The 14,998-nt window shown below is 33.7% G+C and overlaps 1 protein-coding gene across 1 annotated transcript; it reads left to right on the forward strand.

Moving 5' to 3' along the window:
* The first annotated feature begins 1,663 nt into the window (after positions 1-1,663).
* On the forward strand, positions 1,664-14,657 carry LOC127699795 (transmembrane protease serine 3-like). Its single transcript, XM_052203138.1, has 7 exons — positions 1,664-1,734; positions 2,589-2,795; positions 4,359-4,438; positions 5,061-5,149; positions 9,648-9,910; positions 11,849-11,988; positions 14,324-14,657. Exons 1-7 carry the CDS (start codon positions 1,677-1,679, stop codon positions 14,486-14,488), a joined length of 1,002 nt encoding a protein of 333 aa, XP_052059098.1. The 5' UTR covers positions 1,664-1,676; the 3' UTR covers positions 14,489-14,657.
* The last annotated feature ends 341 nt before the right edge of the window (positions 14,658-14,998 follow it).

The following is a 14,998-nucleotide window of genomic DNA, read 5'->3' on the forward strand; positions in this document are numbered from 1 at the left end:
CGTTTTCGTTTAAATTACTATCAAATAGTGGTGGAATATTATAATTACTATTTGGTCTCTTATAAAGTTTTTAAAGAAGAGACCAATATGCCTTTGAATCGGTTTTCGATATAGAGTCGACAAGTTCATTGGCACTTAAGAAAAACTGCTCACGGGCGTATTTTATCATATTAGTATCTTTGTTTTGCTGAAATTTGTACTTAATAAGAGAATGGTTGATTTTGATTTTCCTATGCACAGAATAAAGACGATTACGGATTCTGATTTCCCTTCTGATTTCCGAATTAAACCAAGGTTTATCGTTAGGTCGTTATCATCTAATCTGTAGTTGAATTCAGTAATACTTCCCAATCGTAATCATCAGCTTCTTTAATATTCGTAGTGCCGCGCACTTCTTCTTTTATATTCGTATTGCCACGGACAGCTTCTTTAATATTAACAGTGCCGCGCACAGCCTTTATAACATTATTTGAAAGCCAAGTATGTATAAGAACCGAAACAGTTAAAACCTTAGTTTCTATTCGTAATTTTAAGTGTTGTAAATCATGTCTGTTCCGAAGAACTGACTACTTAATATTCGCCTTTTCCACATATTCTTACAGTTGTGATTTAAACTGTTTCTTTCTTTATTTTGGCTTATCCTGAATATGTATTTAATACTTTTTCATTCATGTGTAATATTTGCAACAGGACGTTGAGCAAAAAACAATGAGAAGTTTCTTCTATAATTCTTTCATTGTCATGTATGTATTGTTTCACTTTAAATGCTAACGTCACGGTACCCAAATTGCACCGAGTACCCAAATTGCACCTAAAAGTAGCAGCGGAAATCTTACAAGTTTTCTTAGAGACTAAACAATTTGTATTTTTATGATTTGACATTATGCACGTCTTTCAACATAGGTAAATATATTTAAATATACACAAAACGTTCACAGTATACACCAACAGATGAAATATTCACTGATAAAGGAAAATGTACGGAAACGTCGCCATGCGACGTCCAAAAAAGGTCATCTTCTCAGTTTCATCTTTTAAAAATGAGCAAATAAAATATGTGACAAGCCTCCATTTCTTAAAAGATGAAAAGTAAGCATAGATTAATCTCAAATTGATCTGAATATTTGAAGAAATAAAACAAATTATCTGTAATTCGATTTTTGAGGATCTGAATTTAAGCATAGATGCAATTTGGGTACTCCTCATTACAGAATCATGGATCGTTTGGATGTCTGTTCAAACCCATTTTTTTATGATTCCGTATGGATTCAAAATTAAATTGGTAGAACCATATAGCGAATAATGATACATCTACAAAATAAACACAGATTGGATACTTTTGTTTGGATCATAAATAAACATAGGTGAAAAAAATGTCAAAATAGGTGCAATTTGGGTACCCTCACGTTAGACAACATTATTGTTATTCATAACTACAATATTCCTTCGTGTCTTTTTTCTGGAGCAGTTCCTGTATTCAATAAGAGTATGATTTCTACTGAAGTAGAAATATGTCACTAAGTGTGTCGGTTCAAGTATCGGTATACGTGAACTCTTGTTTCGTGTATATGCACATATTTATATCTAATTCATGTTAAGTAAGATCTTCGTCACAAAGATAAGACAACAAAGAGATAAGGCATTCACTTAGATTTCACATTACTGCGCTGGACGCCATGTTTATCTGTCAAGGAGTCTTTCTAGCTGGTCTAGTAGCAATAGCCCATGGCTCAGGTAAAGTTTTAAAGAAACAATTCTATAACGATTCAATAAGTTATCTCCCTTTTCGCGCTTTTCTTCATTTTTTTTGGTATTTTTTGACAGTGAGATTGAAAACAAAAAAATAACATTACAAATAGAATATCATATTATATTTTGTATCAACCACCATCAAGGTTCACAATAGCTTTAACGTGACTTTTTCTTGAAATTAATGTCGGAAAACTCCGTCATACTTTCTTTGTAATACTAAATTCTTTAATGCCTCGGCCGTGTTCGTCTCGACTTAATCTTATTTCCCGTGATCCACTAATTAAGGTTAGGTTTTCATGATTATATCTATTTCTTACTATGTGTAATTGGTGAACTTTATTTGATCTGTGTCTTTGTAGATGTTCGTCCATCTGCCTAATTGATCTGTGTTGGCCTTTAATGCTTTGACCTTTTCAGACAATATTTTATTATATCTATAGAATAATCATTTAATGGAGCTTGTTTCAATACCCCCGCCCCTATAAATGTCTTATTATCTTTATAGTTTGTCCAATGTCCTTTCGTGGAGCCTGTTTAAGAGAGGCGAAAGATACCAACTAAAAATTCAATCTTACAAGTCGAAAACAAACTGACAATGCCATGAAAAAAGACAAAAAAGACAAAAAAAAGTACACAAAAATCAACATAGAAAACTAAAAACTGAGCGACACGAACCCAACAACAACACCAAACACTGTACCAATGTATTATCATAAAGCCTGTTCAAATATTTATTATCATAAATGTCTAATTGCTATGTTTTAATAGCATTTCCAATATCTTTTAATGGAGCCTGCATCAATATATTACTTCATAAACTGCTATTGTTTTTACAGTATGTTCAACATCCTATAAAGGAGCCTGTATCGACATTTTTAGTACATGTCCGAACGGCTACGTACAGAGTTATAGTCACTGTGGTTTCTTAGAAATTTGTTGTTATCGACAACATTCTACAAGTACTGGAACCGGAACAGGAACCGGAACCGGAACTGGAACAGGGACTGGAACAGGAACCGGAAGTCATCAAACGAGTAGCGGAGGTAAATAATGTTGTAGATTACCTTAGCTGTATTTGTCGATACCTTTTTGGAATTGTGGGTCCTCAATGTCCTTGACTTTGTACTTTATTTGGCCTTTTAAACTGTTTTGACTCGAGCGTCACTGATGAGTCTTTAGTAAACGAAACGCGCGTCTAGTGTACAAATATTTAATATTTAATCATTTTGGAGATTTAGCTAGCTATAAAATGTAGCACAGTCAGGAATATGATAGTAACTGTTGTTTTCCATTCGTTTCGTTGATTGATATAAACAAGCGTTTTTATGGGCTTTTTTTTAACTAAACGTGGAGATTTGTATTTTTGTTATTATATATTATTTTTCCTCATAGAAAGGAAATGAATTGTTCAAATTTAAGTAAAATAATAAGCAGGAATAAAGTAAAGGAACGCCATTTTATTTTCTGATGGAGTGATGGGGACAGGCGGATTTTGAAAGGCACAGCTTGCCTGGTACTAAGTTTGAATAATCTTGACTAAGAGATGATGAAAAAATATGAATATTTTGCCCTTAAAAGGCTTGAAATAGTTGTATACCGAGCGAAATAAATAAGTCGTTCTTGTAACAAGTGAAAATAAATATTCCTCATTAAACAATCCTCCTCCACCCCCGTCCCCCAAAACCCACCCCATGAATGAAAAATAAAGTACATGGACTAAAAATTAAAGAATAAAGAAATAAGAGACCCCCATCCAGACCCGCCAGTGTGACTAATGATATAGACATTTGTATATAATGTTAACATTATCACATCATATTTTATTGTTGTTGAGTAGTAGTAAGGGACTGTAAATCATTGGCGTACATCTCTTGCTTCATTTTATTGTTGTTGAGTAGTAGTAAGGGACTGTAAATCATTGGCGTACATCTCTTGCTTCATTTTATTGAATTCGTAATCGAACTTCCATTCCGGCGTTTAGATCGACCTTTGTATAAAATGCACTAGTGGATTTCGGCACGCCTCGGCAGATATGTAAATCCAATTTTAGATTTAAGAGAAATGGAATCTGTCGAGGTTTTGCCGATTGGCAGTTTAATTCCGTCTGGAAATAGCGAAGGGAAAATACGACAGAGAATTTTGACGTTAGTGTATTTCTTTCTAAAGGAGAGAATACCTGAAGGAAAGGATTCACAGTTACAAATATAACTGATCAAAGAGGGTATGGATGAGGTTTACGAATTAGAGAATAATGGACAAAGAGTGCAGAATAAGGGAAAAATTACGAAGAATAGAGAATAATAGAGCAAAAAAAAAAAAAATTGAGAAAAATAGGTGAAAAAAAAGAAGAAAAAAAAAATAGAGAATAATGAAGAGCTAAAATATAGCAAATTTATAAAGAATATAGAAAAATGGCCTTAAAAATTAAAGGATACAGAAATGAAGAAACCCCCACCATCCTGACCCTCTTCAAACGATTTTCGATTTTTTTCAATAATCAATCATACCTTATACCTTTGTAATATATATAGCTTTTGGTAAAATTCCTGGATACGAACTGTTAGTTTATTATTACTAAATATTAATTGATTACATTTATTTTACAGCTCAATGTGGAATACCTGATGTCACAAGTCATCGAATTGTTGGCGGAAGTGTAGCAACTGCGCATGCTTACCCATGGCAGGTAAGCCTTCAATAGATAATATTGTTTTTAATTTATAAGAAGATAAAGACAACATTTGGCTCCAACTTTATTAGTCCCCGAGGGTATCATCAGCACAGTAGTCAGTACTTCGGTACTGACATGATTTATAACAAAAATTTCTAAAATTGGCCGTTTGTAAATTTCGAAATTATAAAGAAACTATGGTTTCAACTCCCTCAGGCAAAGTTGACCTTAGATGGATTTGGCTATTTTTTTAGGTATTTTTTTTGTCATATAGCTCTTCAACTGTTTCGGTTCTTATACATTCTCGGCTTTCAAATATTCGGCTTTGGGCGTTCCTGATGTATGTAAATCCAGAAAAGCGCTTCGGACGCATGAAATAATTTAACGTGTTGTTTTCATTTTTTTAATTTACATTTGACGCATTATTGTTTTTTTTGTCAATTTGTGTTTTTGACATGTGTTTTGTATAGAAACAAAGTTCATTCTTAGTTACCTTGTTAACCTAGATTTCGTTCATCCTTAGTTAACTTGTTGACCCAGATTTCGTTCATCCTTAGTTACCTTGTTGACCAAGATTTCGTTCATCTTTAGTTACCTTGTTGACCCAGATTTTAACAAAGGGAGATAACTTTTTCAGGTATCACTACGATACGGGAGTCATCACATGTGTGGAGGAACAATAATAGACAGTCAGTGGATTCTTACAGCGGCCCATTGTTTCGAAGAGTAAATATCTATTATTATGGTCCCACTGCTAGGCGACGGGGACATTAAGGATGTACACCTCTGAGGAGTAAAAAATTTCTATAATTAAACTTTTTTTCTTAACCTTATTTTCGGGTTTATACGACTGTAAGAAAGTAAGTGATGAAGGAAAAATTATATGGTGGTTCACTTCTTTTTTTTGCTAGTCATTTGAAAGTACCCATTTTTTATGATTTTCCCATTTTTCATCAATTTTTACCCATTTTTTAGCTATTATCACGAAAAAGAACACAATTTTACAATTAAACTTTTTTTCGTACTTTCACTAAAGATGAAGTGGACCAATCTGAATAAATTTAACTTAAAAAAACTATAGGTTGGTGTTAATATTAGAAAGTTTTATAAAATTTAGTTGCCTTTTCGTGTCAAATTGACCATGCTGTCAATTTTGTAAATTTGGGATTTTTCTCTCTCTTTTTTTAGAACAAAATTCATGTTATTTCAACTTCTTTGTTATAAATGATTGAAAAAATACATATCTTAGAATTTTGAAAAAACAAAATTGATATGGGATGTACATATTTTTTGTAAAATCATTTCTTTGTACCCTCACCTATTTTCTTGCCTATTTTTGGCTGATGGCACTTACCGGATTGGTTCTAAAATTTGAAAATTTTATTACTCAAAAACTACTAATTGTAAGTACACAATTTTTTCAAAGAATTTAGTTTGATTATAATATCTTTTATATTCATTGATATTTTCCACTTGTATCACATGTTTTGGAAATAATTTCAAAACAAGATTTCAACGAGACTGAAACCTCAGAAAATACATCCTTAAGTTAACCTGTGTACGTCCCATAATTGGTTTCCGTTCTCTAACTTTACTTTGCCTCAATAAAAATATATGAAACTTTCACACAATACCTTTAGCCACTAAACACAGACCAAGTTTGAACTTTGGTAGCGTCACTTTCACCGTTTTTGTATTATATCCCTTCATGAATGGAAAACTGCAGAAGTTGCTGTTTTGTGCACTCAAATACAGAAAAAAACACATGCCATTAACTTTCAAAGAACACAAAAAGTAAATAAGCTTGAATTAGTACATTGACTTTTGTATCTTTACAAGTTAGTGGATTTTTATTAAATTTTTGAATTCTGAAGAACAATAATTGAAAAAAAAACAAAACAAAAAAAGCAAAAGAAAATACAAAAACAGCCAATCATCAAACAAAATTGCATGGACTTATTTACGTGTTACTAAAATGCTCAAATCAGCTCCTGTGTAGTGCCACGCACAGCTTCTTTTACATTAGTATTGCCGCGTACATATTCTATAATATTCGTAGTAACGCACACATCTTCTATGTTATTTGTTATGCCGCGGACACCTTCTATAATATTTTTATTATCGCACACACCTTCTATAATATTCGTAATGCCACCCACAGCTACGATGATTCTTGTAGTGCCGCGCACAGCTTCTATGATATTTCTTATGCCACGCACAGCTTCTATAATATTAGTATTATCGCGCACACCTTCTATAAAATTCGAAGTGCCGCGAACAGCTACTATAATACTTGTAGTGCGGCGCACAGCTTCTCTAATATTTACAGTGACACACACAGACTCTATGGTGTTCTAAGTGCCGCAAACAACTTCTGTAATATTTGCTTTACCGCACACAGCTTTTATAATATTTGTATTTCCGCGAACAACACCTATAATATGTGTCTTGCCGCACACAGCTTCTGTAATTTTTGAATTACCGCGCACAGTTATTATAATATTCGTAATGCCGCGTACAGCTTCTATGATATTTGTATCACCGCGCACAGATTCTTTAATATTCGTTGTGCCGCGAACAGCTTCTATAATATTTGTTTTATCGTGCACACCTTCTATATTATTCGTAGTGCCACACTCATATTCTTTTATATTCTTATTGCCGCACACAGCTTCTATAATATTTGTGGTGCTGCGCAGAGCTTTTTAATATACGTAGTGCCGCGCATAGCTTCTATAATATTTATAGTGCCACTTTCAGCTTCTATTATAATTATATTATTACATCTTTTATGATATTTGTAGTGCTGCACTTAGACTCTTTTAAATTCGTAGTGCCAAGGATTAACCTATAACATGTTCAGTGCCGCGTACAGCTTCTATATTATTCGTAGTGCCGCATACAGCTTCTTTAATTTTCTTATTGCCACACACAGCTTCTTTGATATTCGTTGTGCCGCGTATAGCTTCTACAATATTCTTAGTGCCGCGCACAGCTTCTATTATGTAAGTATTTTCGCGCACACCTTCTATAATATTTGTTGTGCCGCGCTCAGCATCTATAATATTTGTATTGCCGCGCACAGCATCTATAATCTTAGTAATGTCGCACACAGCTTCTTAAATATTTGGATGGCCGCGCACAGTGTCTATGATATTCGTAGTACCGCGCACTGACTCTATACTATCCGTAATGACGTGCACAGCTTTTATAATATTTCAAGTGTCGCGCACAATTTCTATAATATTTGTAATGCCGTAGACAGTTTCTTTGATATTCGTAGTTCCACTCACAGACTTAATAATATTCTTTATGTCGCGCTCAACTTCTTTAATATTCCAAGTGCCGCGCACAACTTTTAATATTTGCAGTGATACACACAGCTTCTTTGATTAAAAAATATTCTTAGTGCTGCACACAGACTATAAAATAATCTCAGTACCGCAGACGGTTCTGTAATATTCATAGTGTTGCCCACAACGTTTTTAATATTATCAGTGCCGCGCCCAGCGTCTATGCTATTCGTAGTGCCGCCCACAGGTTTTTTTTAAATATTCTTAGTGCTGGTCGCAGCTTTTATTTTTTTCGTTGTGCCGCGCACAGCTTCTCTAATATTCTAAGTGCCGTGCACAGCTTCAATGATATTCGTAGTGCCGCCCACAGTTTCTTTGGTATTCTAAGTGCCACACACAGTTTCTTTAATATTTGTAGCGCAGCGCATAGCTTTTTTTAATATTCCTAATGCCGCGCACAGACTCTATAAATTTAACAATTTTTAACATTATGCTTTTAGGATTTGAATTTAGCGAGACTTGTAAAAGCTTATAAAAATATCTTCTTGAGAAAATGCAGATTTTTTGTTTTGTTACTTGTTTTTTATTGATTATTCTTGATTTTTTCGTCAGCAATGTTACACATTGTCTTTATATAAGAGCATTGTGATGAACATACTCTTCTAGTTAGCGTCAACTTCAATATAAATAAGAAGATGTGGTATGAGTGCCAATGAGACAACTCTCCATCCAAGTCACAATGTATAAAAAGTTAACAATAATAGGTCAAAGTACGGCCTGCAACACGGAGCCTTGGCTCACACCGAACAGCAAGCTATAAAGGGCCCAAAATTACCAGTGTAAAACATTTCAAACATATAAATTGAAATGGCTTAAGGTAGATAGGGTGTCTTCCTCCATCTTGGATTTTGAAATACCAGAAAACAATCGGTCTAGTGCAAATTTTGAGAGTAGTAGGTAATTCACGTGTAAGAATTTTCATTTCAATTTTGAAAATGACATATTTTATCATATTTATAGTTGTATTTTACAAAAAAAACAGAATACTTTTGTTTGATTCTATTTTTTCAAACTTTGCCACATAAGGGGAGGCAACTAAAATGTAAGGGCAGATAATTCAGATAAAGTTACTTTTACAATAGAATGTGTTAGGAATTTCCTTTTTTATTATGTAGCAAGAAAACGGGTCCCGTGACCCCATTTTTTCTTTTTCTTATCTGAAAGCATACTATTAGAGCTATCTTCTCATATTTTATCTCAAAATTCTATGGTGTAGTTTTCGTTTTATGGCAGAAAATTGGGTTTTCCATGCATAATCTATACAAAATCTGTCAATTTTGCACAACCTGTAGCGTGAAAATAAGCCCCGTGACCCATTCTTTTTATTATTATTTTTTTAAAAAGCATGATATGAACTACATTTTGGCAAATTATTAAAAAATTCTATGGATTATAATTTAGACACCCCATCTATCTTAACTCGATCAAAAAGACATTTAAACAAAACAAGTAAACATACACTGAACGAATAAGTTTGATCTATGACACAATATAAATGCAATATTAAAACGTAGGTGCCTATATAACATAGACGTTATAGGTAGTAATAAAAAAGGAAGAGTGTCAATAAGATAACTCTTATATGGGACACAATGGCGTTAAATAAGACAAAGTACACAGGTTAATTTAAAAATAATAATTTTGTTGTTAAGAGTACAGAAGTAAACATTTTTACAAAATTAATAAATTTGTTGTTCATAGTACAAGTACAGAAGTGAAAATTTATCGTCATACTAAATACTTCAATGCATGTATAATATACCTAATAGTTCCACAACCCTGCGATGTAAATCACTTCAAACTCCTGAGTTGTACTATAAATATAAAAATTCAAAAGTTAAGCATTTGTCCTGTTATGTCTTTATTCTCAGTACCACTCACTCTTACTGGACTGTAGCAACTGGTATCCACGATAGAAGTCATATCTACCGAAGTCAGGTACACAACGTACGAAATGTAATCGTTCACTCAGGATACAGCTCACGAAGTAACCATAACGATATTGCACTCATCAAATTAGATAAACCCCTTGACCTCACTGGTTCTACAACCAAGGCCGCTTGTCTCCCTAACAAACACGAAGATTTCGACGGACTTGTATGTACAGTCACTGGATGGGGAGCTCTACACACAGGTGACTATAGTTTGTTTAAGGGTTTCATAACTAATGGCCAGAATAGTTAATTGACTGGTTACTTCATTACCTCGCACAATCACAGTACATATTTATTTTTTTTAATGTGGTTTTTAATAGCTTTGCTGTGTAATTACTGATTACTTCGCAGTGTTATAATTGGATTACTTGCAGTGTTATAATTTGATTACTTTGCAGTTTTATACTTGGATTACTTTGCAGTTTTATAATTTGATTACTTCGTAGTGTTATAATTTGATTACTTCGCAGTGTTATGATTTGATTACTTCGCAGTGTTATAATTTGATTACTTTATAGTGTTATAATTTGATTACTATGTAGTGTAAAATTTTGATTACTTTGCAGTGTTATAATTTGATTCGTTTGCAGTTTTATACTTGGATTACTTTGCAGTATTATACTTTGATTATTATGTGCTGTTATAATTTGATTACTTCGCAGTGTTATAATTTGATTACGTTGCAGTGACACTGCAACGTAATCAAATTATAACACTGTGTTATAATTTGATTACTTCACAATGTTATACCTAGATTACTTTGTAGTGTTATGATTTGATAATTTTTCAGTGTTATAATTGATTACTTCGCAGTGTTATAACTTTTTGCTTAGCAGTGTTATAATTGGATTACTTGCAGTTTAATAATTTGATTACTTCACTGTGTTCTTATTTGATTACTTCGCATGTCTCGTAGGCAAGCCTTATCACTGCCCGTTAGTATGTCTCCTAGCCAAGATTTGTTTTCATTACTTGTTAGTATGCCTAGGATCCAGCTTTTTCATTATCCGTTATTATGTTATTAGGTATCGGAAGAAAGATTTTTTTTATTGCTCGTTAGAAGGTCACGATGGCAAGCTGTTTCACTGCCATTAGTATGTCTCGGAGGCAAGCTTTTTCGATTGCCGGTTAGTTTATCTCGGAGGCAAGCTTTTTTCATTTCCCGTTAGTATGTCTCGGAGGCAAGCTTTTTCAATCCCCATCATTACGGTCCTGTTCGTTGTTAGTCTATGTCTGTTATAAAGTTGATATCACAAAGTTGAGATGAAAAAGGGGGGGGGGGGGGGTATTTAACCGTGCTAAACAACGCCACATTTCCATATGCATATCCCAAAGTCCACAAAGCGTTTGCAGATCTTTCCAGTTGTTTTTCATTTTTTCAGTTGGTAGAGATAATGCAGCGTTCGATTCTGTCTGTTTGTATGTACGTTTCCCTTTTTTAATTGACCTTGGAATTCGATAATTTTGTTAAACCATTTGATAGTGTTCTAAAACTTATTCAAAAAGAAACCATACAGACAATAATCGTCTCTAAGACTTGTTAGGAATGCACCTCCGACATACAGTTTCAGTCACATGCATTCCCGTGTTAGGCGTTTTTTAAATTTTTATGTTAGATATAAGGAAATCAATGTGGTATGATTGCAAATCAAACACTTATCGGACAAAGACCAAAGAACGAAAACAACTACTAGGACTGTAAGGCTTCTTTTTTCATTTGTAAAACGCCGTTGGATTTTATACTGATAATTTTTATGTTTGTAAATGAAATACGTGTTATGAGTGTTTGGACGAATAAACATATTATGTGTCATCTAAAAAAAAACCACTCGCAGATTTTTTTTATTACGCTTCTTTAGAATCTAAAGGACTATGGGTAATTTCATTGTTCGTACATCAAAATAAAAATAACGTTACGTCATTGGTTGAATTTGCATTATTTAATACCTTTTAACCAATCACAACGTTTGTGTGTACGCTTTTGAAAATATAACCCAGAATGCATTAGATTCTGAAACGGCGAATGTATATTTAACAGTACTTGTCCGTTATACCTTAGGACACTATGACATTTGTAATATATCGTTATTTTTTAAAACAAAAGCTTCCGAATACATGTTATGAATTTTGTTTATCAGATGGTCCAGGAACTCGATTATTAAATGAAGTTGATGTCCCAATCATGGATAGTAACAGGTGCAAATATTACCTTGGCAACGTTATTTACGGAAGTAACATTTGTGCTGGATATAACCAAGGTGGTAGAGACGCTTGTCAGGTAATTTGTTTACTATTATTTCATTGACGCTCGTCAGGTAATTTGTTTCATATGATCTCATGGACGCTTGTCAGGTAATTTGTTTACTCTTATCTCATTGACGCTTGTCAGGTAATTTGTTTACTATTATCTCATGGACGCTTGTCAGGTAATTTGTTTACTCTTATCTCATTGACACTTTTCACGTAATTTGTTTACTCTTATCTCATTGACACTTGTCACGTAATTTGTTTACTCTTATCTCATTGACGCTCGTCAGGTAATTTGTTTACTATCATCTCATGGACGCTTGTCAGGTAATTTGTTTACTCTTATCTCAGAGACGCTTGTCAGGTAATTTGTTTACTATTATCTCATGGACGCTTGTCAGGTAATTTGTTTACTCTTATCTCATTAACATTTCCAACTAATATGCGTTACCTCATTTAATGTGATATGTAATTGAAAGATTTCTTTTCATAACAACCAGCGGCAAATATATTCTATGTATACTCAGAACGATATTTAAAGGAAAGCAATGGTCAATATATAGATGGATATATAGATTTCACCACTGCAACAAGTGTGTTAAGATATTTCTCCACTCGAGACAGTTAAATATTCATATTTAAAGCGCGAGGCTTGTCGAGCTTTTTAAATGATTAAATTTTAACTTTTGAAAGTGAAGAAATATCGTAATACACGAGTTATAGTGGTGAAATCTGTTTCTCTAATGATTTTTATTCTTCCTTTTCAAAGATTTGCAGGAAGTTGTTTTCTTTATATGTGACGTCATTAGGCATGGTCGCCTTTGTTCATGACGTCACAATGGGAAATTCAGAAGAAACCAAGAACATTTGACGTCATAACTAAATTTCGACCAATAATTTGCCGAGAACAGATATTTCACTAGTGAGGAGAAATATTTTTCTCACACCGATCAAGAAATGTGAAAATAGCGCAAAAATTAGAGAAACTGTTTTCCCTCATCAAGTTTGTAAAAAAAACTCGACTATTGGACTCGCCAAATTAAATGAAGTTGATTGGGGTGGGTGACACAATGTGCTCATTTCCCAAATCTCGCTTTGTTGTAATTTTGTTCACACTGTCCACTTTTATTACCCCCTTTATCCAACATCCCCACTTTTTTTTACCTTCTATATCCCGCATCCCAAAACCATGTCATCCCTTCTCTTAAATATATAAGAAAATATCGTGGAGGACATAAACCATAAGTCGAAGAAAGGCAGGCAGTACCATGGCGTACAATGGCAGGCAGTACCATGGCGTACAATGTCAGGCAGTACCATTGCGTACAAATGACAGGCAATACCATGTCGTACAATGGCAGGCAGTACCATGACGTACAATATTAGGCAGTACCATGACGTACAATATCAGACAGTACCATGACGTACAATATTAGGCAGTGCCATGGCGTACAATGGCAGGCAGTACCATGGCGTACAATGTTGAAAAGTCACAAAGCAGTTTTCAAAAGACTTGTTTAAAGAGTTGAATGAAGCTATCAGATTTTTGTTTGTGAGCAGATACCATCTATTAGAACATTGACATATGACTAGATTATCAATCGATACATGTGTAGGTGAAGTTATAATTTCGTTATACGTGTAGGTGAAGTTATAATTTCGTTACATGTGTAGGTTAAGTTATAATCTCGTTATATGTGTAGGTGAAGTTATAATCTCGTCACATGTATAGGTGAAGTTATAATCTCGTTACATGTGTAGGTGAAGTTATAATCTCGTCACATGTATAGGTGAAGTTATAATCTCGTTACATGTGTAGGTGAAGTTATAATCTCGTTACATGTGTAAGTGAAGTAACAATCGCGTTACATGTGTAAGTGAAGTTATAATCGCGTTACATGTGTAGGTGAAGTTATAATCTCGTTACATGTGTAGGTGAAGTTATAATCTCATTACATGTGTAAGTGAAGTAATAATCTCATTACATGTATAGGTGAAGTTATAATGTGTATGTGAAGTTATAATCTCATTACATGTGTAAGTGAAGTAATAATCTCGTTACATGTGTAGGTGAAGTTATAATGTGCAGGTGAAGTTATAATCTCGTTACATATGTAGGTAAAGTTATTATCTTGTAATATGTGTGGGTGAAGTTATAATATCGGTACAAGTTTAGGTGAAGTTATAATCTCGTTACGTGTATAGGTGAAGTTATAATTTCGTTACAGGTGTAGGTAAAGTTATAATGTGTAGGTGAAGTTATAATCTCGTTACATGTGAAGATGAAGTTATAACCTCGTTATGTGTTTAGCTGAAGTTATAAAATCGTTACATATGTATATACTTGTAACTCTATATATTTACAGGGAGATTCTGGTGGACCTCTTGTTTGTAAGAAGGACAGTGTATACAAAATATCGGGAGTAGTCTCGTGGGGATATGGGTGTGCCAAGAGGCATGCTCCAGGAGTGTATACTAGAGTATCCTCATTCATTGATTGGATCAATACAAATAAAGCTAGACATCCATGAACTGAACATTACATATAGAAACCGGAAATAAATCTTTTTATTAATGGAGCAAAATGTTTGATTTTAGTATGTCCAGGATGGGAAAACAAATGTGCATACCTTAACTTCAAAGTACATTGTTAATAGACTAGTGTTTATATAGTTTTTAGAATATATCATCTATCAATTCTTGGGGGATTGATTGGCGATTGACATGGTAGATCATGGTACACATTGATCGGTTGTTAGGTGCATGCTTAACGTCATATTTATTCAGGACAGGTACTTTATATAAAATTTAGGTTCTGCAAAGTAGGTTGATCGGGAAGATAGACTGCAACTGAAAAATGAGGGTATAAATAAAGGCAACAGTAGTATACCGGTATGTCGGATATGGACAGAACATGTCACCAATGAATCGCTAAGGCACGAACCAATATTATTTTGGGCGGAGAGGCTTTCTGTTTGTTTTTATTTTGTTTAAAAAAAAAATCTTGTTCCTGTATGCTGTTTGTTTTTGAATATAGTAAG

This window comes from Mytilus californianus, unplaced genomic scaffold, assembly GCF_021869535.1.
Source record: "Mytilus californianus isolate M0D057914Y unplaced genomic scaffold, xbMytCali1.0.p SCAF_41, whole genome shotgun sequence".
In the NCBI taxonomy this organism is placed as follows: Eukaryota; Metazoa; Mollusca; class Bivalvia; order Mytilida; family Mytilidae; genus Mytilus; species Mytilus californianus.